This window comes from Atractosteus spatula, chromosome 17 (assembly GCF_055471065.1).
Source record: "Atractosteus spatula isolate fAtrSpa1 chromosome 17, fAtrSpa1.hap1, whole genome shotgun sequence".
NCBI lineage: Eukaryota > Metazoa > Chordata > Actinopteri > Semionotiformes > Lepisosteidae > Atractosteus > Atractosteus spatula.
The window spans coordinates 18290952-18314088 of record NC_142722.1 but is presented as its reverse complement, the minus strand read 5'-3'; the positions used below and the strand labels follow the sequence as shown (position 1 = coordinate 18314088).

Sequence of the window (23137 nt, the reverse complement as noted above, 5' to 3'; positions counted from 1 at the left end):
ATACTATGATGAATACAACAGTGCCTCCACAGTCAGCTAATCATCTTTAAACTGACTACTGTGCTTTAAGGCACTTTAGATAACAGTGTGCTATGGGTCATAAAACCCTGGACCTATCTCCTTCCCTGGTTCCTGATTTCTGACACATGGCTGCAGCCCAATTCAATACCCCTCACTGTACAAAGGTAGTCTTACCGGAAACACAACCGATTTTATAGACACCTGCTTAACACGCTATGCAAGAGCTGAACTGAACACTGAATTGTTAGGTAACGAAAGGGGAGACCCTGAGCAATGAAAACGAGAAGCCATTGAGATCCTTGGGATCAAGGTCTGAAGTACACTAGCCTGTACTGTTAAGTAAAAAAAAAAACTCCAGACCAGATCACACGAGTGTTATGTGAAAAGCTGTGTTTTCTCTGTGTGGTGACTAACCTTACTCTGGACGCAGAACTGGAGAAATGCAGACGAAAAGAACAGGGAGCATTAAAAGACGTAAACCCTGTGCTTGGCTTGACGTGAGCCGTGGGTCAATGCAATGTCAGGCGCCACACTACTGTTGTGATCGCCGATTGGTCCCCGTTCAGCCAATCCCTGCTCACCGCCGTCCAGCGCGTCGGCCGCCTCGGCCTCCCGGCGGCGCCGCACCGCCCGCTGCTTCTCCTCCAGCCGCTGCTTCTCCACGTTGGCCTCGTCCCAGCGGCCGCCCTCCATCAGGCGCTGGTCGGGCCGCAGCCGGCTGTCCGTCACGCACACGCCCTCCTCCGGCTCGTTCAGCGTCAGCGCCAGCTCCGAGAAGTAGTACATGTTCTCCGCGTTCTCCCTGGGGGAAGAGACGCGCGCTCAGGAAGCGGCCAGCGTGGCGGGAGGGGAAACCGACGTGACCCTGCCCGCACAGTCCCTGGCTCCAGCGCGACAGCTTTCTCTGGCCTCAGACAGGCCTCTCATGTGTTGCTTCAGTGGGTATTCCCCGCGCCTGTCCCCAGCTCACTCGAGGTTTGAGATGGGCTGTTTCTGGAGAACACTGGGAGAAGACGCACACCAGGTTCGTCCTCCACAGCGTCCCAGACTCCAGCAGTGTTACAGAGGGTTTTATAGTCCAGGCACAACCACGGTCACCCTGGATTACTACCATGAGTGGGTGCTGATGAGGCACCATTGACACTCGTTTTGGGATCATAGTCCACTTACAGCCCAGGTGCCATCCCTGATGTGGCTATCCCCCCCTGCAGTTACTCCCGAGGTCTCGCCTACAACAGTTATTTGTGACCCCGTCACCTACAGCAGGCGTCGGTTTAAAAGCACTCAAGCCAGGTCAGGAGTAATGATGACCCCGGGCCAGAGTCCTCTCGGATCTGACGCTGGCCTGGCTTGACCGTGCTTCTGCCCGGTGCTCGTGTTTCCCAGAGCTCGACCGAGTCTGCGCCGCCGGCCGACCCCGCAACAGGACCGCGCCGAACCGTCAGCGAATGGCGGGGCCACTTACGGGAGGGGGTATTTCTTCCACAGGAGCTTGGGCGCCAGCGTCTGGTACACCGTCTTCTGCTTGCCCTCGGAGCTGCTGGCGCCGCGGCTGCTCTGCACGATCTTGGAGCACTCCATCTTCTCATCCCACGTGCCCGACAGGATGTAGTGGGCCTTGCCCTCGCTGTCCGTCGCCACACCCGTGACCTGCGGCGGACAGACGGGGAGGGGGTCAGAGAGGAGGGACGTCAAAGCCCCCCAGCCGGAACACCCCCTTCTCCTGCCATTCTGAACTGTGAGCCGTTCCTGCGCGACGACGGGGCAACGCGTCACGCGAGATTAAAATCACATTTCAAGGACAACAATAAAATTATAATTATAATAGTCTAAACTACATTTATTAAGCTGAGCCTGACCTAGGAAAATACTGTTATCGGTTCTAAATCTGAGCCAGCTGTTTGCTGTCGGGAGTGGACTAGAACCTTTTTATCCCACATTATTTATGAACTGAAAAAAACAGATTTACAGAGCTTATTTTTTTCCAAGGTGTTTTCAATAAGTTGCAGTTTACATGGAACCCAGCCTATAACCAGGTAAAAAGGATAGGTGTCTGTAGAAATTGGATTGAAAAATGTCATTGCTAGTCTTTTCCAGCAGGGGGCGCTATTCATCTTTAACAAGTGAAGCTCTACATGCCATTACGGTCGCCTGTTCCCGACGTTCGCCCTGTACACCAAACTGCAGGTCTTAGAGGCACTTTTCAATTAGTATGAAACTGAGGCCCAGTAAAACACAACTGATTTTAAATTCTAATTAACTATTTAACTTCTTAGCCATCTTAAGTAGTTTCATTAAGGCGCTACAGTTTGAGATATAAAGGATGCCAGAAAACGAAATGCTGTAACTAAAGGACTGCCAGTGCCTGCCCCTGCTCTAAATAATCATCCAGTTTTAGGCTCGATTCTCCACTGCTCATCAAGGTGAGATCTGCCACTCGCTTCCTCCATCCAGCTCAGCTGAACTCACCTGTTCATGATCTTCGCCACCTTTGAAGAGGCAGGGAAGATCATGAACAGGGGCGTTGAGCCGAGCTGACTGGACGGTAATCGATTGTCACAGTACGAAGGTGTCAGGGGTCAAGACAATCTTAAAGCTGTTTGGACATGCAAATGCATTGAAACCTCAAGTCTGCCAGGGACTTTTTTGTTATAAAGAGAACAGTTTCTCAAGGCGTTGTGTAACAACTGAGGGGGTTATTGCAATTCATTGTGAAACTGGTCACTGTTATAGCTCACTCAAACAGGACAGATTTAAAGTTGCAGTGACATCAGCTACTCTTTTAGGCTAGAAACTTCAGTACCAATTGTATTTATCAGACACCAGCCCAACCAATCCATTTGCAAGGAAGCTTCTATTCTATTCTGAATTTTACCTTTATCCTTTCACACTTTAGAACTGTTTTAAAGGTACAGTACTGTGCCACTGGAATGCACCTTTAAACCAAGACCTGGAAAATGTTTCTTTAATTGAAGTGCCCAACTGAGTGAAGATAAAAATAAAGACCACAAAACACCACAATCTAGAAAGAGTCGTGTGTGCAGAAGCCAAGGCAGATAGATGACTTCTGTAAATCAGTGCTGTGAGCCATCTGATCTATAGCACTGGCTAATAACAATTTTCAAACTGAAAGCCAAACTCAAAGGTACATGGGAAAAAGAAAAACAACTAATTATATTCCAAAATGACTTCCCTGTTCCCTGTCTGCTGTTTCTTTCTGGCCTGCAAGGACAAGAAAAAACACCAGAACAAGACACCAGCTACTACAGTAACTGCACCGTGAGTCTGCTTGTCAACAGAGTCTCGAGGAGGTCTGTGGTCTGTGTCACCGTCTGTTTTGCAGAGCAAATCCTTAGAGCAGCTCTCTCCTGCCACAGGGAGCCTCTTACCTTGCGGGGGACGTCTCTGGAGAAGTAGCTGTAGGGAGAGAACTTCAGCTGGCAGGTCTCCTTCGTCCTGTGGTTGACAATGTCTATGTCACCCGACTGCGGAGAGGAGCAACAGGCGATGAGTCAGAGAGGACACAAAGCACTGACAGGCAGCCATTCGACTTGGGGCCTCAGCACTAATTCAGGCAGAACTGTTCAGAGAGACCTAATTACTCAGTTTTTTTTACCCCGCTGGCATTTCAGTTCTTAATTGCGTTGTGCCTCCACATGTGATCTTTGTTGCCATTCATGCATGGTCGGTGACTTCATAAGCTCAGTACGCTCTGCTCCGTTCTGTCAAAAAGACGTCTCCAAGCAGAGAACAACATGGTTGGGAAGAGTTAAAAAAAGCTTTCGGCACATTTGAGACACCATGTTAACATATATCATGTATTAAAATAGAATTACAGTATTTGGAATGATATGATCTTCTGGCAGCAAATCAGGCGTGAGGTCATGTCTGTATCTCCATAGTCATCCACACAGTATAAACCATTTATCAAAGTAAATAAATCAGGAACCAATTAATGATTAAAACCCCAGCTGAGCCTGGAATCGTAAACATAAATCATAAACAAATGAGGCACTTCAGGCAGGTAAGCTCTTCTAACCATACTAATGAAAACTGCCCTGTCATTCTCAAAGTTTGCAATGTCTACGTAAAAAAAAAAGCAGAGAAAACTCGGACCACCACAGTGGGACCACCAGTTTGGAATTTCAATTTCAAGCAGTGGCACTTTCTGCTCCCACCTGCACATCACCCACGCTCAACCCAGAGAGCCACACGAGGAATACTCAGAGAGACAGCACCGCTAACCCCTGCACTGCCGAGCTGGCCACGACTTCAAGGCAGTATGTTCAAGTGGAAAACTCTGATGCTTCCAAACAGCGCTACGTGCTGTCCAGCACCACAGAGCAGAACGAACGGGACACAGCGGTGCACCAAGGCTCCAGGACACCCCTGTGGGGTCTTGCTATGGGAGGCTGTGTGTTTATAAGGTTATTTCTAAATCCTCTTTTGTGATCATTTTAGTTGAACTCTCGTAGGAACTCCAAGTGGCGGCTGATGGTTATAAATGACAAATGGCAGAGGCCCCTAGAGACAGTGCATTCTAATCAGGTCAACCTTGAATTAGCTGTCCCCTCAGAGGGCATATTTATAGAGAGGAAAGCAGGATCAGCCCGCTGGGACACAGCAATCTTGCTTGTCGGGGGTGTCCTCTACAGGAGGATATTGGGCACAAAAGCTTATTACCCCCTTTTCGTGATGGAATTACATTCCTCATTTGACAAATTTGGCAGAGAGACACTTCCACTGGTCATGGGGAACTGACATCCTAAAAGAGCTACATCACAATTCACTGCTTGGCCAGGCTGGTGTGTTTGAAAGACCTCAGCAGGAATGGGTGTGAACCTGCTGAAGCAGAAAACTCTTCATAAATAAGAGGTGCAGGAATTGTTTGCTCTACTGCACTCATTTCTATTATTCTTTCCTCTTTGATAGCCATTGTCCATAGCAAACAACTATTCCCGCCAAAGAAACCCTCTCAGATGGCTACCTGTGAAGGTATGGGGCCAGCAGGCCAAATTTGGGGTGCAGCGCCTCAGTGACCCCGTTGCTCAGTAACGACAAGGCTGTGGCTGTTGTGGTTTTTGGCAAAGACAGCAACTTGGGTCAATGTGTCGGCACAAAGGCTTTTGATCTGAAAATGACGTTGAATGTATTTATCATTGTGATTAAATTCTCAAAAGAAATCATGCAATGGCCAGGGAATTTCAGATCATGGGTCTTCCTCAGAGGTGCTGAGGGGGGGTTTCCTGAGAATCAGTGTGAATTAGGACAGAGGCCTGGTCTGGACTTGTGACTGTCTGGGTGACAGAACTGAATCTTTGTGTCCCCTTACCCCAGCCCCACCCTGCCCAGCAGGCGAGATCTGTTAAACACATCGGTATTTTTTAAGAATGTCAAACAGCCATGATGTTGTTTTTCTAAGCAGAAAAGATGACAAGCAGAGGACCATCAGAGAACCACAAAACCATCAAGAACTGAAATGACAGGAGCAGACGGGTAAGCACCCTCCGTCTGAGCAGAGGGCTGCAGGAAACGCCCACCTGGTCAATCCACAGCTTCCCCACTATGATGTTGTGGACCGTGGAAGTGACTTTCCTCCACACGTAGTGATTCCCGCTGGAGTGGAACTGTAAATGGATGGCACCTGGGAAAAGAAACGGAAAAAACAAAAAAAAATCAGGGCAAGCCCACCGAGAGTGAGAGATGGCCTAATTCTGTCTCTCTGTGACACGCAAGACGATCCCGGTTTTGTACGCACACGCAGCTGTTAGAGTCTGGCGGTATTTTGTATTTCCACACAGCTTTATACTTCTCCCTCACTGTCGCTGGGTCTGACGGCAGCTCCCAGGCAACAACGCTCCGAGACAGATGACGTCCGCGAGCCCCGCGGGGGCTGCAGTCGGCTCAGATCGGCGATGTTATGTGCAGAACGCGAGGCAGTGTTGGGGCTGGATGGGACGCAGTGTATCTGCTGTCAGTTCAGAACGCTTCACAGAAACAGCCAGGGTGTGTATCTAGAAGGGCCCAGAGGACTTCAAAGTTAAATTTTTGCTCATTTTTCAAAGTTTTTGGTGGTCTGGCGCCAATCTATTTGTCTGGTTTTATAAGGGCGGCGTGCTCTAAGCTGAGCACTGCAGTCTGTCAAAGCCAGCTTTATGTACCTTCACTGTGTGCTGCTACCCTTTCTTCTAGAGCTACTCTATACTCAACTCTGGGGAACTTTCTTCTAAGAGATATCTGTATTTCATCAATACTGTATATCTGCTTAAACACTGAAAGAAGACTTTCCTTCATGATTGTTTTTAAATGTTAATGCTGAATGAGGCTCATCAGAGTATACGGGGTACTACAGTATAAATGATTAAACATGACTAGAATTCATCTAGCAATGCTAAATTGTGTGCAAGTAACACAGAGTAGGTTGGAACCAGGCAGCAAGATGAGTCTGGCCAATGACTTATGGAAGTGCAGTAAGATTACAATTGTTATTTTACAGATGTGGAATAAACAAATAAATATACAGTAGAGGCATAAAATGAAATCTATTTATCAGACTGAGCAATGACTAATGAGCTCTTCCTCAGCTATGCCTTCACACCCAATGTTATACTCTTTTATTATTGAATTAGCTGGACTAATACCCTGAAGCACTGTGAGATCCTTTGCAATCATGAAAAGCTCTACATTGCTAATTTGATGACCTACAAGCATATGAAGAAGAGACTGCTTGATCTGGCATACTCCTCTTCGTTGTGAGCAGCTGATTTAGCATGAATCTAAAGCCCTTGTCACCCTTGTGAAAGGTGAGTGTAGATCCTTCTGTCTTCCATTTCTCTTGGCTGGAGTTTGTCAGTACGTTGCGTCAGACCACATTTGTAGCGATAACGCGTTTGTCCAAACAGATTTTTTTGTTTGTTTCAGGGAAGAATCTTTGTGTTCCGCCTCCAAAAGCGGAGACGAGAGACACCCCACTCAAATGTGCCTGCAAGTTTTTTTGACAGCAGCCTTTTTTGACAGAAGGTCCTGGCTGCTCCCAGCAGCTGGTGTTCTTAAAACCTCTCGCGAAGTCAAACGATTTCTTAAGAGCAACTCCAACAGCCCTTGAGGAAAAGCAAAACGGAGAATGAACTGTGGAAATTACCGAAGAAGCTGCACTTTTATTGATTTTTTTGGTTTACTTCGAGCGCGGATGCTAAAGATTGATTTAGTGTTTCCCAGACTAATAAAGAATTACATGCCTTCCTACGGGAAAGAGGAAGCCTTGCGCCTGACAGTCTCATTTTATTGCTTTTCCAGCATGTGTGTACAGATCATACAGTAACTGTCATAGCCGGCATAGAGCACAACTTCCAGACTTTAGAACTTGACAGCGGGCAGACTGTTTGCTAATCACATCATGGAGAAATGCTTACATTTTTATAATGCAAGCCCGTTTGTACACTCGGCCCTTCAATGACACTGCTGCTATTTCCGATGCAAGGGCAGACAGCCGCTTGCCAGTCAGATCAAAGCAACCACCCAGATTAAAAGAAACAGAAAAACCGAGGTGTGACAGCGGTTGGGTGACTCATTGCTGTCATGTCTCAGTGTTAGCTGGATCGCTGGACTGCTGCTGTCTGAGAGGAAGCTCTTATTACCATCACATCTTCTTAAGCTTGCATGTAATTAAAAAAACAACAGCACCACAAATCCACTGTGTCGGAAAATCCTCTAAATGTCACACAGTCAAAGCAGTAAAGCCAGAAGAACAACATGAACGTGCTGCGTTATGGATGCAGTCCGGGATCTACATAAGAGTTTGGTTCTGGTAGCTGTTCCTTATAAAGGAATTTTATAAGCAGAATTTTCCGGATTTCATTCTTGAGCCAAGTGTGCTGTAACAGTGTGGCAGTGGGAGGAGCCGCAGGGAGCACCCCTAAAAGTCGACGCCCAGTCTAAAGGGGGCAGAGACACGGGTATGAGACTAGCGGGGAAAACAAGGAAAAAGAAAAATGCGCCGGTCTGCACGCTGGCACAGTCCAGCCTGGGGAAAATGAACCGCTTGGAAGAGCGGGATTCCAGACTGGACCTTCCCTGTCTAACAGGCTCTCACACAAGGTTAACATCTTCCAGGTTCCACGCAACCTGGGGGTAATAGTTTAAGATTGAAAAAACAAAGCCACTACTCACGCATGTTTAGAGTTAAGAGACTGATCCATACTCTAGTCCCTGAACAATTCCAGTCCTGGAACATTTGCTACAGTCTTTTACCAGTATTCCTGAAAAATGCTGGCCCAGTACTCTTTTCCCAGCATGCCGCAGGAGTGCCCGGGCCCAGGACAGTGCACTCACCCAGTGGCATGATGGAGAGGTATTTTCCTCTGAACTTGCTGGCGATGGTGATTTCCTGCCACAGCGTCCAGCCCCTCCGCGAGTAGACATGATGGGCAGCAGCCGGTGGGTGGTGGCTCACCTGTGGGACCAGAGGAAGAGGAGAGACACTGGTTTGGTCATCCTGCACTCTGCCAGAGACCATTTGACGAATTGATTTGTGCCAAACCAGCTACTCATTCCCCACAGCATTCTGGGAAACGTGTTCCAAGCAAGGATGTCCACCTGGCCTGTAGCCACAGCCCTCTCCCGGGCCCTGCACCTGTGTGCTTCCCGTGCTCGCCCAGCGCGGGGGATCGTGCCTGACCTGCTCGCACAGGGAGCGGAAGCCATGCTCCTCCAGCCGGTCCAGCTCGTAGGTCTCTCCCAGCAGCGGGTTGAAGGGCTTGGCCGTGCGGTGGACGGTGGTGGAGTAGGAGGACACGGAGAAGGCCGCCACGTAGCACAGCTGCTCCAGGGAGCTCTCGCACTTGGCCGCCCGGTCCAGCAGGTCATGGTACTCCAGGTCCTCCGTCAGCCTCTGCAGCATCGACAGGGGCTCGTTGAAGTTCACCTGCGCAGGAGACGCCGTGGGGACACAGTCAGTGTGCAGGCCGACACCACGCGCTTTCGCTCCAAGCGGCGGCTCATACTGTCACAGCCTTCCCCAGCTGTGCACGCGTTCTCCACAAGCGTGCAAGGCTGTGGTCACTGCCAACTGATCACTTTGGAACGTGTGTGAGGTAGTTAGCCTACAGAGATTTTTGGAGCTTAAATCGTGGGTAACATCTTCTTGCAATACTTAACTGCATTTACAGTAAATACACCTTCATGATTTACGGTTAATGCTACAGAGAGACTACAAGGCAGTCCACACAACGTCTGTGGCAGGGCTGTCTTTCCCCCAATCATTCCCTCTAAAGCTCATCAGTTACATCAGAGCTTTTGTCATGTGATTCCAGCAGCAGCGTGGTGGCTGACACAAGCTGTGCAATGTCAATTGACAAGGGGACAACACGCCAGTGTTTCAGATCCCTCTCATCTCGCTGGCTGAGGACCAGTGTTAATTCTCACGCCCCCCACCGTCAGGAGAGAGGAGAGACACAGTAAGTTTCTTTGCGCCATCGCGACACGACACCGTTGAGTCATTGGGCACCAAACTGATCCTACCCCTGCTTCAGCAGTCGACAGCCAGACGCAAATAAAGTGACCCTAAAGATCCACTTACTCCTACCAAAAGCTGTTGCTTCATACGCAAAGTCAGTCACTTATGCCTGGGTGGCTTTCTAGCACACACTTATGCCCTACAATGTTAATAAAGAATGTAGGGGCAATAAGAACAAAAAGTCATTCTACAGCCCACTGACAAGGTAACAGGAGACTGGAATTACATCATGATCATTAATGCGCAATGCAATAAATTCTTTATATATTCATATTTTTTCCAAGGATTTCCAAACTATTTTACTTTGTGGTTTGCAGTTTTTATCTCCGGATGAGTGCAGCGATACTACGGAAACACTACGAAGCACACAGGAGGGGGTCTGACTGACAGATAAACAGAGGGCCTCTAGCTCTGGAAAACAAGCTTTTAAGCAGATGAGGTCTACATTCATCTATGTAATTTGGTGTCACTAGTTATAAAAGCTGTCTGAGTCTTGGTGTCATCACATAATTAGTTTCTAGACTGAAATCACTCATGGATAGTGACTTAGAACAGCTTTATGGCGACAACATTGTATCTGTGGAATCAAATTTAAATGAGCTTTGATTTTAGTGCAGAGAGCAGTTCCCATTATCCTTCTAATTAAACTGAGCTACATGAAGGATTAATCTTAATTAATCTTAACCTTCACAAAGTCAATTTCACAAGTAAATGGCATGTGTCTTCTCCAAATGAAGAAGAATGTCTTTCTTTAATACAGAAATATTGATATTTCTATCATTAATGTGTAATTTAAGTGCAAAAAACACTCCCAGTGTTTAGCTGCTTTTTTCAACTCCACATGTAGAGTTCTGAAGAACATGAAATAACACCTATTAATAAAAATAACATCTCTTAATAATGAAAACAGAGCTCGCAAATTCCCTACACCTGAGACTACGAAACATCAGTGCCCATTCCCACTAAGATACAGAGGTGCTCTTATCGGCTACTCTTCAGCGTCACACTCCTAATTCCCACATTGCTTGCGACTCCCAACACGTTGTTTCCACTCAGATAAAAATGAGTATTAATGGACGGACTCAGATCTGCAACAGGTTGCTAGGTTCTATTCCCTCAAATGCTAACAACACACAGCGCCGATCAGAAAGGAAAGGGTGCTCTAGGACATATGGAGCGCAGTAAGACTGGTGAGCTGCCTGGAGCGATGGAGTAATCCCAGGGGCTAAGCCTGCAGGCCTATCCCTATCCCTCGCCCTCGCTCGTCTGCGCGGGAGGGGGGGCCTGGCAGCGCGCCGGGTGAAAAGCCACAGATTAATGGGAACCGAAGAGAACAGCAGAAAGCCCCAGCTGTGGAAGTAGCGATCTTTACTTCCTCGACACTTATCAGCCACAATCGCTCCCAGGCACAGCAGCAATTAAATGCCAGCCTGGCCGCATCTGGGGGACCAAGAAATGATTAACAGCACTGCGGCTTTACCTTCAGCAGAGAGACGGTACTGTACGCTGACCTAATAACTGAGACAAACGGTCTCCGATATTTAGATTCTTTTGTGTTGAGAGAACAGTTGTTCATAGCTGTACTCAAAATTAATTACCTGAGGATCTGCAGAACATACCTGTTGGAATGTTATCTATATTTTTTCAAGACCTGCAGGGAACTAGGACTCAGGAATGGACTCATTCGGCATGCCTGGGGAAGCCAATGACCGAGAGACTTCAGGTTCAGCTCTGGGCTGTGCCTCTTACTGTGGCTGAGACTAACCAATCACAGGGTCAAACAGGCTGAGCACTACAAGCAGTGGGCGGGGCTTCTTCTTCTCTGCTAACAGTAACGAAGATAGCAGGGCAGAAGAGAAACTCACTCCCTTCTGACGATTCTCTAAGCTTGGGATGGGAAACGGATGATGGGCAATAGTTAATTTTCTTAATCCATTATTGTCTCGGAGACTGCAGTTAATTAGAACTAAACGTACTGGAACACAACTAATCAGCAGCAGAGCTGTAGGATTTCAAAAGTCTTCTTATTATACAAAATGCATTAGAAGACAGCCCTGCTTTAACATGCAAATAACTGTCTGTTGCAAAGAGGCATTAAAAGAAATCTGCAGGTTATCTCATATAAAGATAGATTGTTCCTAATGACATTCAGAATTTTATCAGAGTGAACAGAACCTAGTAACCTACTGCAGATCTGAGTCAGTCTATTAATACTCATTTTTATCTGAATGGAAACAACTTATTGGGAGTTGCAAACGATGCGTGAAGGAAGATTAGGAATGTGACGCTTGACTTTAGTGGCTTAAGGGTTGTCAATAACAGCATCTCTGTACCCTTGTGGGAGTGGGCACCATATTGGATCCTTGTGGTCCTCAAACTGAAATAAACAGAAAGGATGAGGCAAAGACGAGACTAAACACTAAAGAGAAAGACAGGGGAGGCTCAAGGGGTGTAGGCGTTCATGGCACGCAGGCTGAGTGCTGTTGGCCAGGCCTCGCCAGCTCAAGCGCAATTGCGACTGGGATTCTCCAGTCGGCCGGCCTGGGAGAGACGCCCAGCAGGGGATCGGCCCCCGTGACTCTCCAGGAGCCTACAGACTCAAAGGGCCGTCTCGCTCAAATGATGAATGCTTCTGCAGGTGGGCGTGCCGTGGGGAGCACGCCTCTGTGTCCCGGTCTCCCCTGAGCGAGGCCGAGGGGCGAGACCTGCGCTATCCGCGGGGGTGCGGCGGGTGAGGGGAGGGTGGAAGAGCGGTGCTTTCAAACGGTTCAGAAGAGGTGGCTCACAGGCATGGGGATCTTGGACAGCTCCTTGCCGATGCAGTTCTTCATGATGCTCCACAGGTTGAGGCTGTAGTTGGGCTTGTCCGGGATGCGGGAGCGCCTCTTCTTGTGCAGCTGGATCTCACTCCCAGCCGAGTCGTTGCAGCTGGCCTGGTGCTGACTGTCGAACCCCTGCAGCAGACAGACACGAGGACAAGCTAAAAACCTGGAATACGATTCAAAAATACACACATGCTGTACTTCCTGCTGTGAGGAAATGTTTGTGACCTTCCACTTCAATTTTGGTACGGCACCCAACAGTGTTTGAACAAACTGAGACACTGAAATCCCCTCTAACTCATTCCATTTAACATTTTATTATGCCTTCAATAGTCTATTGAGGTGATTTACTGAACTCAAAGCAAAGCTTTTAATTTGGAGACAATACAGCTCTTTTTAAATGTCTGGACCCTTTTTTCGTTACTGATAGACCCTTTTCTCAGTAAGCCACAAGACTTTGGAAAACCACGCTGCAGCGTTCTTATTCCAATAAAGAAAGGTGGACAGATGGAGCTAGCAGCTTGCCTCTCTTAGGACAGCAATAGACTTTTTTTTCTTGAAGATGAGATGAGCAAAATTTCAATACAAAAACATTTTTTATGATTGGTCAGTAATAATTTGCTTCCATATAAGGTGTTAACAAAGTTAGAAAGTTAGGTGGTAGGGTCAGCCTTGGGCAATTAACCAAGACACCTAATTAGCCCTGCTCCCTTTCATGTTGCTGAATCAAGTGCAGGAAACCTGAGTTACACCTCCAATCGAGAGACCTTGAAGAAACCAGTTGGGAATGCACAGAACAGTAAAGCAGTTCTCCAGAGCTTAAGAGTTAACTCCTAAAAGACATAGATTCCTTCAACACAGACACAAGAAAGATGTTCTACATCTAACTCGTCTTTGACTGTATTTTATCACACACAGTTACCAAATTTTATTTTTACGCTACTGTGCACTTCACTTTGAAAGAATTAATAAAGGTTATCACCAGCCATAATTTCTCCACATCATAAAGTCATCAAATAGCTTGCATACCAAGGGAAATGTGATAACCAATCAAAAATCTTGTTGAAGCCATGCATCAGAAAAGCTCAGTCTAGCAAAAGAGAACAGATGTCTACTGCTTAATTAAGCCACAGAGTCAGATAAACAGATGCAGATTATGGCTTTAAAAGGCAGACAGATCAAAGAAACAACCACTGAAAAATTAACAAGAAAACGGTACTTAACCATTTCCTTAAGAGTTTCTCCCAATATGTATGAACAGTATGAAGCAATAATACTGCAGACAATTTATTTTTTTTATAGACCGAAGAAGGGACAAAGTAATTCTTAAAAAGGAAGAATAAGTACAGACTAGTTGGTAACAAATCTATTTCTGAAGGCAACAGTGTTTATGTATGTACATATAACAATTTACTCCTTGGATTCCTCTGCAGATCTGGATCCAAGCTGATGTCTGAGATTGAGATACCTATTGTACCAAGGAGGAACTATAAAACACTCTCAAAAGGACAACGATCCACTGCTCAGCTGCTAATGACTTCTGAGTTACCCTGAGAAACAACTAGACCAGTAAACCTAAACCCAACTAACGATCCAAGAACCTAAAGCCACATGCTTTTGTTAACTTCACTAAGGAAACATTTTTATGATCAGCTAATGATGCCATTATTTCATGTTTGAGTTCCTAACAGATAATTATCATGGCTTCCTGGTAGCTTTCTTCAGGTTTCTCATCAGGTAGTCTGTTTATTCTATGGCCTGGGTTTGTTCTTTGGACAAGATGAAAACTGAGGTCTGGCCTACTTGTGATCATTGACAGTCTTGTGGCATTTTTCGGAAGTGCTACTGGGCTAACGCCAGCACCCTAGTAAATTCCTCTCCATGGATATTCGCTCGAGCACACATCAGCCCCCAGTGGACCAATGTCCTAGCGTCTGATCTGCTGAGCAGTGAGCTGTCACAAAAGCAACTGCTTGTTAATTGTTATTTCTTTGGCAACACTGTAATGCATCACTCATGCCAATAAAGCTCTCTGAATTGGAATTTGCTGGTACAGAATAAGTGCCACGTATCATCCAGGTTGGTGCTCGGCTGTAGACTTGGAAGAACTATGTTCCCACCTCTCTAGACATAAGGAAGGAGAGGGGACTTTTCCAGGACAATACTGTACTTGTGTTGCAGGTGTGGAACAGCGAGAATAAGAACAGGGTATGAGGGCAGTTTGTTTCCTACCACTCATTCTGGCAATGTGCTTTAAGAAATCTTTTAGCAAGAGAACTCTTCTGGAATCACTGTCAAAGACGGAAATTATTTCTGAAGCAATGACAGAAATCCCCCGAAAATTCATACCGGACAGAGAGTACGTACAGAAAACAGAAATGAGACAGAGGGATATCCAAATTCGAATCCCTCAGTTTCCACACGTAGAATAACCAAATATTAGGAAAACCAGCACTACCACCCTGGCCTCCCTGATGTGAGTTTTGCTTTCCCTGAGGACCCTGGAAATGAAACGTTTTAGTTCAGTTTAACAGAGGAAATCTGATTCAAAGTCGAACTGCTTTGCGAAGCCTCTCACTGTGTTTACAGTGAACAGTAAATTCCAGATGCAAAGTCATTTCGTTCCCTTTTCCCCACGTCCCTTGAAGAATTTGGAAAGCGGATGCTTAGAAAAAGGCAGAAAGGACAAAACTACTTGAAATTATGCCTGAAGAAGAGAAGTTTCTTGGTGTGAGCAGAGAGCATTCGATGTCTGACATTGAGACTGATGAGAACACTCTCAGGAGGAATGCTCAGAAAACATGTCAATGACAAAAGAGAATCTGAAGCCTTCTCCAGTGTCACTCGTTCAGTTTCCTCTGTACAATTCTTTGCCAAGGATTCCTTTTAATGGTTTTAAAGAAGGTTGAACTGCTGTGTGCGAAATGAAAGACTGAATAAAAGTGCATTCCACACAGTTTTAAGAACTTTATCGTTAATGGTTGTACTTATTTTTACATGAATGCCTCATACCTCACTCATTCATGCCTCACATCGACCCTCCCTGCTCCTCGCACACAGTCACCAAGGTGTGATCCTACAGGGAGAGTACAACACATTCCCATCTCTTATCTTTTGCAATAAGTGGGACCTGCAGCATCACCATTTCCATGCACACCGGTATTGAAGAGGGACAGTCCGCTAAGAAAACAGATGTTTTCCGGAGACACGTTCGGCCTGAAGGCCTTCTTCAGAGTGAATTCAGCAGGCTAACAGCTGGGCAGGAGAGGGAAAGAAAGGTTGCTGAGTCACTGATGTCCCACTGAGTTGACATCACCGTCCAGGACACCGAAGGAGAGCGGGCAAGTCCTCCTGCCGCAGCTGGACTGAACTGCGCAGATCAGGCTCTCGGAACTGAACTCCAGTCCAGAGTCCCAGTGTACATCCTGTACTAGGAATGCAGCAGGGATGGGGGGCTGGGGCACATTTGAGAAAAAGCCTCACTCTGTAAGCCTGGAGAATCGATTCATTGTCTCTCATACACTACTTCATGTTTCTCCAGGCCCGACAGCTCCGGAATGTGGACTGGCCAGTTACTCGCATGGGCCAGATACTGTGCTGGAAATCTGGGGAGGTTAGTCACAATTTTCCAGGCTCTACTAGTCATTCTCATCTCTCTCTCTCAGAAGGAGGAGTACTGGTTATCCTCTCTCTCTCAGAAGAAGGTGTACTGGCTGTCTACAGTTCTCACTCTCCTACTCTCTCTCTCTTCTCACTCTCCACGAGCTCCAGCTGTTGGGAAAACTGGAGAAGTTGTTTATCTTGTTAGCCAATGTTTGTTTTGTTCCAGTGAAACCATCACAACATTTCATCCTCTGCCAGCCCAAAGTCGTCTTCCCATGCCGCTGACTTCACTCTTTCACAAGCTGCGGCCTGGGCTCTGTTTGCAGATAAGATATCACGACAACTGCACCCTGTTCCAGCCACCACACTGCAGCATTAACAAGACAGATGTTCATGTTGCAACCTGAGTCATGATTCATGAGAACTGTTATGGGCAGAATTTCATAACACTGACCTTTTTTCTTTGTCTCAGAGCTTTCCCTGGACTCTATTCCCTCATCCTCACTTTCAATGCCCTGGCTGCATTGCTCCACCAAAGAACTGCCAAAGCAGATACTGTCTCAATAGCAAGATGATACTTGCAGTTGGAGCAAGTGATAGGAGTCCAGTGCTTTGTGACGCACTTGTGTAGGAGTAATCATTCCATATTAAAATAACCTTCCTGAAGAGGAAAGTGAATTACAGCCCTAGGTACAAATACCAGGCGTCTATCTGATGATCTCCACCTGCAACTTCTGGAACATCATCGGAGTGCCACAGCTTCTCAGACTGCATTCAAGGCTCATTTTAAAAATTCATGCTCGTCCATGTCCCATCTTCTTCCTTTGGTTTTTAAATTCAGGCTTTTGGTGGAAGGGATCTGGTCCCCGAAGTGAACTCAGGGTCCTATTGTTAGCCAACAGTGTTTATACTCTACGTTTGCACATGTATGTAATGTGTGATATTGGCTCCACAAATGATGTTTAAACAAGTACTGACTTTTACTTTGCTCTGCTCATCCTGCTATGCACAACAGCAGACAATTAAAAACCCACCAACCCTGTGCTTTTCTTTTTATCCTTGGGAATTAGAATTTGGGGTGACCAGCAACATCCTCACCCTTTAAATTTTCTTTGCTCTGTAAATTTCATTACATTTCAAGCCACACTTGCCCAGATATTCTAGACCCTTAATGTGTTTTCACATTTAATTCATAAAACAAAAATTCAGACTCACTGCATCGCTTGTCCAGTTTCACTGCTAAAAATACAACTACAATTCCATTACCTGCCAAAAATACATCTGCTGTATTGCCATCTCCTGTTAATATTTCAAAGGTACACAACAAAAAGGTTTAGAAATAAAAAAATAAGATTAGATCACTCCAGCCAAAAAACGATTAGATATACTGGAACCCTCTCATAACCCCTCTGAGAACACACAGTACTTTTGAAGCAGGAAGAGCTTCCCACATATATATTGAACATATAAAGGTAAAAAAAAATGAAACACACTTGCTTTTCTGCTTCTGTAAGCTGTAAAACCTAAAATAGATCACACTGCTATCAAACACATTTCCGTTGTTTTGGAATTCGCTCGGTGCACTGTGCTCTGACGCAGGGTTGGGGAGCTCAGACAGCCTTGGGTAAATCTGAAACACTCTGATACTCACCTGGTCCTCGAGGTTCCAGTCATTATGCTGTCCTCCGCTTGCTCCGCTCAGATTGCTCCCTGAACGTCTGCAAGAGATCACACAGAGCTGAACTCCTGCTTCATGGGCCAGGCTGGCCATAGTCTGACCTATAAAGCACAGACCTGTACTGCAGAATAATGAAAATATTCACTACTGGTGATTAGTTTTGCAGAGGGCTGAGAAGTGGAATTAAAGTGAGGAAGGATCAGAGCGAATGATGTCCATCATATTCATAGCAGTAGACTAGTTAAGCCCCATGTGAAGCCTTCTGCACCACAGGAGGAATTTATAAAACATTGGTAGTGATGGCCTTCATAACATACCCAGGCACTGACATCTTTGTTTTACTTTTTTTGTTTTGGGTTTTACTTACTGTACATTTCAGTTTACTAATGATCAGAAACTTCCTGCATGTTTCTTTTCATTTTTTTCCATGGCTTTACATGTGTATGCAGTACAAGGAATTGCTGATATCTAAGACAATCAGGCTTTGAGGTGATTACTCAATAATCAGAGGTGAGATTGTTACGACTCTAACAGTTAGGTGTTATATTACAAGCAGTCTATGCAGAACCATGTGGATCTTTCCTCACAGAGAAACATATAGTCCGTTCTATTTCTATGCCCACGATTCTGAAAAGAACAGTCGAGGAAAGGTTGATTTACTATATGGTTTGGGTGAGTATTTATAGTGCACAAATGTCCATAATTCCCTTAAACAAGCTGCGTCTCTGGCAGCAAGGATCAGATCCAACATAGCCGGACACCAGTGCAGCGTATTGACTGCAGAGGGTAAGGGGACACATGCAATGGTCTCCTCAATTAGCTGTGCGACGAGAGAACGTTCATCCGAGGGAAGTGAGAGTGGACAGCGCCCAGTCTAACTGGGCCTGTATGCTGCAGTTTCCTCCCTCCTGTTGATAGCAGCAGCTGGTGCCCAGAATAGTTTCTCCTGATGCGGCACAGTGTGTTTTTACAGCAAACATGACAGGGAGCTTGAAGCTAAGGCAGGCTGGGATTCATGTGCACATTTCCCATTGCTCTGATTCACAGATATGCTTTCCAAAAAAATAAATATGGAATGAGTAATCATCTTCACAGATGATTCCAGATTTAGGGAAGAGGTATTACTGTTCTAAACGTGGACCTGAAGCCCAAAAAAATCATCTGTGCAATGTTATTTAAAAAGTCACTGGCTGCTCAAAAATTCAAAAAGCATTCATAAAAACAAAACAAAACTTTGGTTCAGAACTGTTTTACGACATGTCAAGTACAGCCAAAGTTCCAAGGGTTTAATTATACTGTGTATCGCACCTCAATCGCCTGTTGCCGACTCTCTGACCGATAACTGTTTTGATATAGCATGTGTGGTCAAGATGCCCGGGAAGACAGCCATATTACAACAGGATTCAAGCTTGGATGATCAAGAGCGCCTGTTAGGATCCTAGGAACCTAGAACTGGAACTGGCCTCACTTCGGTCATGGATGCACCCCAGTCTCTGTGCTCCACCGGTGAGCCACACAGCCCACACCCCTGACCTCCCGCCTAGCCCTCTGATCTCTCTGCTGTGGCGTTCACTGTGTCCTTCTGCCTTTCGCACACGTCACTGTTCCCACAAGACAGGCGAGCTAGACCAGCGAGTCAAAGAGGCAAACAGGAAAAAACAGAACAATAACTTTTCTTTTCACCCCAGTAATACAGCAGGGTGACTTAAGAATATTACTGCCAGGCACTATTAGCGGCCGTACATCTTATTATTACAACCTCATCATTAAAACCACAAAGCTAAGGACTCTTGACCTTTAATGAACTACATTTTCTATGCCACCTTGCATTCTCTCCAAGGTATGAGGTGTTACAAAATGTGTTCTGTAAAGAGTAGTGACTGTACCTTGGTGCACTACTGATTGTAAAAAGCACTAGGAACTATTTTGGACTCAGGCCTTAACCATGTCTTTCACAGATGCTGAGCAGGACTCTCCAGCACACTGCTGTGCGAATGGCTGAGTGGCACCAGGGTTTGGGTGGACGTGAATCTGATGGGTTTCTACTATCCGCCACACCACTGATCCCCCGGGGGCCAGACAGGTCTGCGGGACACATCCCTGCTGTGAGCGCTCCCCTTTTGCACTGTAGGAGAGCAAGTCGGCGCAATAACTAAAGAAAACATCCATCAGCATCCATCTATATCAACGAGTGTCACAGGCTGGGCAAGTAAACCAAAAAAGGTTTTGCCTTTGCCTTCCATTACTGTTCTCTCCATTGTCCACGAGGCTGAGAAATGAAGCCTGTAGTTTTCTAAGACACTGACATCGTGCCCATACTTAACGTATTGGCCATGCAGATCCTTTAAAATGATTTCTGATGCCATCTTCAAACCAGCACAGCCAGGATTGGAAGGAGTTGCCTCTTTCACTCCTTTTGGCTCCTGTATTACTTTGCCACTCTCTGTTCTCATTCAGCTGGCTGCTGCTTCTGGTTTAATAAGGAAGTATCGAAGCCAGACGACGGGAGCAATTCCACCGATGTTTAATTAAGCAGCTGTTTTTCAGACAGCCCCAGCCATCATGAATATACAGAACTGCTCATCTGATAGGAAGGTTCATTAAAATTGAATGAAGCTACACCAAACCAAATAACCAGTGTCCCTGCACTCTCCTGAACACACTGGTGTTATGGGATTGATTTTGTTCAGCACTGGAATCCATCCTAATGAAAAGACCATCAGTTTTCAGGCCATTATGGTTTCATGCCCCCAGGTGACAGTCACAAGCAGAATAGCCAAGTGCTATTTCTATTTTTTTTCTTAGTACTACCACTGGCCATTGAAAATGAAAAAAAAAAAAAAAACTATAATTTTGCAAGTCAAATAAAAGTCACTGTAAAGAGACAAGAACGCATTTGTTTTGCTTACACATTTTTAATTTTTCATTCTCATTTTGGCTCGCATGCAATACATCTACTCTCCACTATTTTAGTAATCAAAAAGGACATGCTGTGTTATTCAAACACTAGAAATGAATAAAAGCGATACAATTTTGTCTTGCATTAATATTCATGGTTTTTCTTCCAGCGCAGTTTTTGCAATTAATTTCTTTCTGCAGGGAATACACATACTCAATTTTTCTGTGTAAATGTTAACTCAATGAGCGGTAATATATCATACAGAAGCTACACATTCTAACTGAAAAATAGTGTCTGAACTACGTGTAAAAACGCAAATTTCAATCTCCTCCTGTTCCCTCTAAAAGCCTATAACTGCAGACTGCGGTTTGTAACTCCAATCAGGTCGATGGGTTGATTGTCCAATGTAAAGCACAGTAAAGGCATGCTGAATCTCAGAAACACAGATTGGTAAAAATGGTAAAACATAGTCAACATCCCAAAATACTCTTGTAAACGTACCAAGGTGAACTTTCAGAACGATAACATTTCTCCTTTACCACCCTTCCATCCATTTTCTAACCACTTCTTGCAGTTCAGCGTCACAGGGGAGCCGGAGTCTATCCCACCAAGCAACGGGCACAAAGCAGGGTATCCCCTGGATGGGACGCCCATGCAAGACAGTTCCCCCAATGAACTGAGCCCGGGGCACTGCGAGGCAGCACTGCGAGACAGCAATGCTAACCACTGTGCGACTGTGCGCACCTCTTCTTCATCAAGGCACTTAAAACCAGAGGTAACAAATGCCTTTTTAAAAATAATCTTTAGTGGGTTCAGTACCCAAGGTTTTTACCTCAGCCAGCTCCTTCTATCAGCCCGCTACCACTTCAGGGTGGAACTGTATGACAGCTTCACAACACCCTGGTCTCTCCTCTCCCACCCCACCCACCTGTGCTGCTTGTGGTCTGCGGTCACTGTGATAAAGGCAGGTGCGTCCTCCATGGCATCAAAGTACTCCGTCTCCTCATCTTCGTCACTGGCCTCCCCTTTCAAAGGCCGCACACTCCCTGCAGGGGAACCAGAGAGACAGGCAGCAAATCACCCGCTGTCTCGCAACCGGTAGCACAGAAACACCGAGAGAAACCCACCACGATCACCTTTCTCCTGCTGGTCCAATCGTTGCGCATGTTTTGCTTGCGGGAGTCTCTGAAACTACACATGACAAGTGCAGTAGACAGTAATTACAGTTCCTCGTAAACCTAAACTTGTTTCAGTCTAGTTTGCAGTTAACCATGAGGCCTGGGACTCCCAGAGGATTCTTCTCTCCTCTTGGGCGTTTGTGTTTTTCCTTCTCGTCAGTGCATATACGGTCTGCGTTTGCTGTACAATATTGTCAACTGTTGTATAATTCTGTAAAGCACAGGAAAGTATGAAATTATCTGCTTATAATAAAAAACTAATACTGAACTGAGGAAACTTTCAGGAAGATTTTGGATCTGAGTGGTGTGCTGAAGAGCAGCTGTGTATCTTGTGCTCCCCTGAGCCAACTGTTTGGCCTGCTTATTATTTGTGGTGTACCAGGCCTTTTGTAGCCATGGCGACGCCTGGATTCCCAGTGCTGCAGCTGGAGGAAAAGAATGCAGCTCCTTCCCCAATTATTAAGGTTTACCATTTTCATCTTCATAAACTTACATAATGTTTGTTATTCATGGCCAGAGTTGTCAGAAATTCACTGTTCTGATCAGTCAAATCTTTGTTCAATCAAAACAAGTAAGACAGGCCAGGCCAGGTGATCTCCTCTCGTCTGTGTCTTCTTGATCTTATCTGCAGTTCTCTTGTGACCTTTTTTATCTCCTCACCGCCGGGGCTGAACTCTGTTGTAGCACTGGGGATTGGCAGGGGTACCTGAATAGATGCGCAAGGGGACCCTGGATTCGAATGGTTTTCTCAAGCACTGTGGAGCTCCCGAACGGATGCCAGACTCCCTACGCCACCAGAGTCTTGAATGCTCTGGAGAGCCATGAGGTGTGAGACCCTTGTCCCAGTCTCATCCGACATCACGTAACCTGTGGCACCTGCAGCATGGCCGAGTGCCACTCCGCCAGACTGATTCAATAATGCCCCCCTCGCAGGCGGGGGCTGGCTGTGAGAGGAGAACACGTGAGCCCTCGCACACACACAGCGGGTGATGACGCTGTACTGGAGCTCACGGGTTCTGTGTGCTCACTCCCTGTTTCTTCACACCCCTGTTCTCCCTCACGGTGACAAGAAGCGGTAGCTAGAAAGGGCCCTGCAGTCCACTCATTAGCAGCAGCGGTATCTGTCACCCTGTGGCCCAGTCTCATCGCGTGGGTCTGTGTACTGTATACCGAAGAGCACTCACTCGCATCTTCTGGCTCCTGCTTGAGGCCAAACAGATTCCCTCTCACTCACTTCGGAAAAGATCCCTCACAGAGGAAACTCTCTTTTTTTTTTAAAAAAAGCACCTGTGAAGGCTGGTTTAACCTGAACATGAAATGATATGATTTCTTTTGTTCACTGCCCGGTTCATATGCTTTTGTGTGTCTTAAGGATTCTGCTTCCTTTATTATTTTCCTTTATAAATAACTCCCACCCTAGCA

At 46.1% G+C, this 23137-nt stretch overlaps 1 protein-coding gene across 3 annotated transcripts in view; it reads right to left on the bottom strand.

The window, feature by feature from the left end:
* The window catches only part of osbp2b (oxysterol binding protein 2b), a 99602-nt gene that overhangs the window by 7010 nt on the left and 69455 nt on the right, over window positions 1–23137 (bottom strand). For all 3 annotated transcript variants that reach the window (XM_088935617.1, XM_088935619.1, XM_088935618.1), the window contains 9 exons: window positions 21466–21583; window positions 17612–17678; window positions 12322–12489; window positions 8699–8944; window positions 8353–8473; window positions 5562–5665; window positions 3411–3506; window positions 1487–1671; window positions 603–823 (listed from right to left, as the gene is read on the bottom strand). In XM_088935617.1, coding sequence (XP_088791743.1) covers window positions 603–823; window positions 1487–1671; window positions 3411–3506; window positions 5562–5665; window positions 8353–8473; window positions 8699–8944; window positions 12322–12489; window positions 17612–17678; window positions 21466–21583 — 1326 coding nt within the window. The remainder of the gene's footprint in view (window positions 1–602; window positions 824–1486; window positions 1672–3410; window positions 3507–5561; window positions 5666–8352; window positions 8474–8698; window positions 8945–12321; window positions 12490–17611; window positions 17679–21465; window positions 21584–23137) is intronic.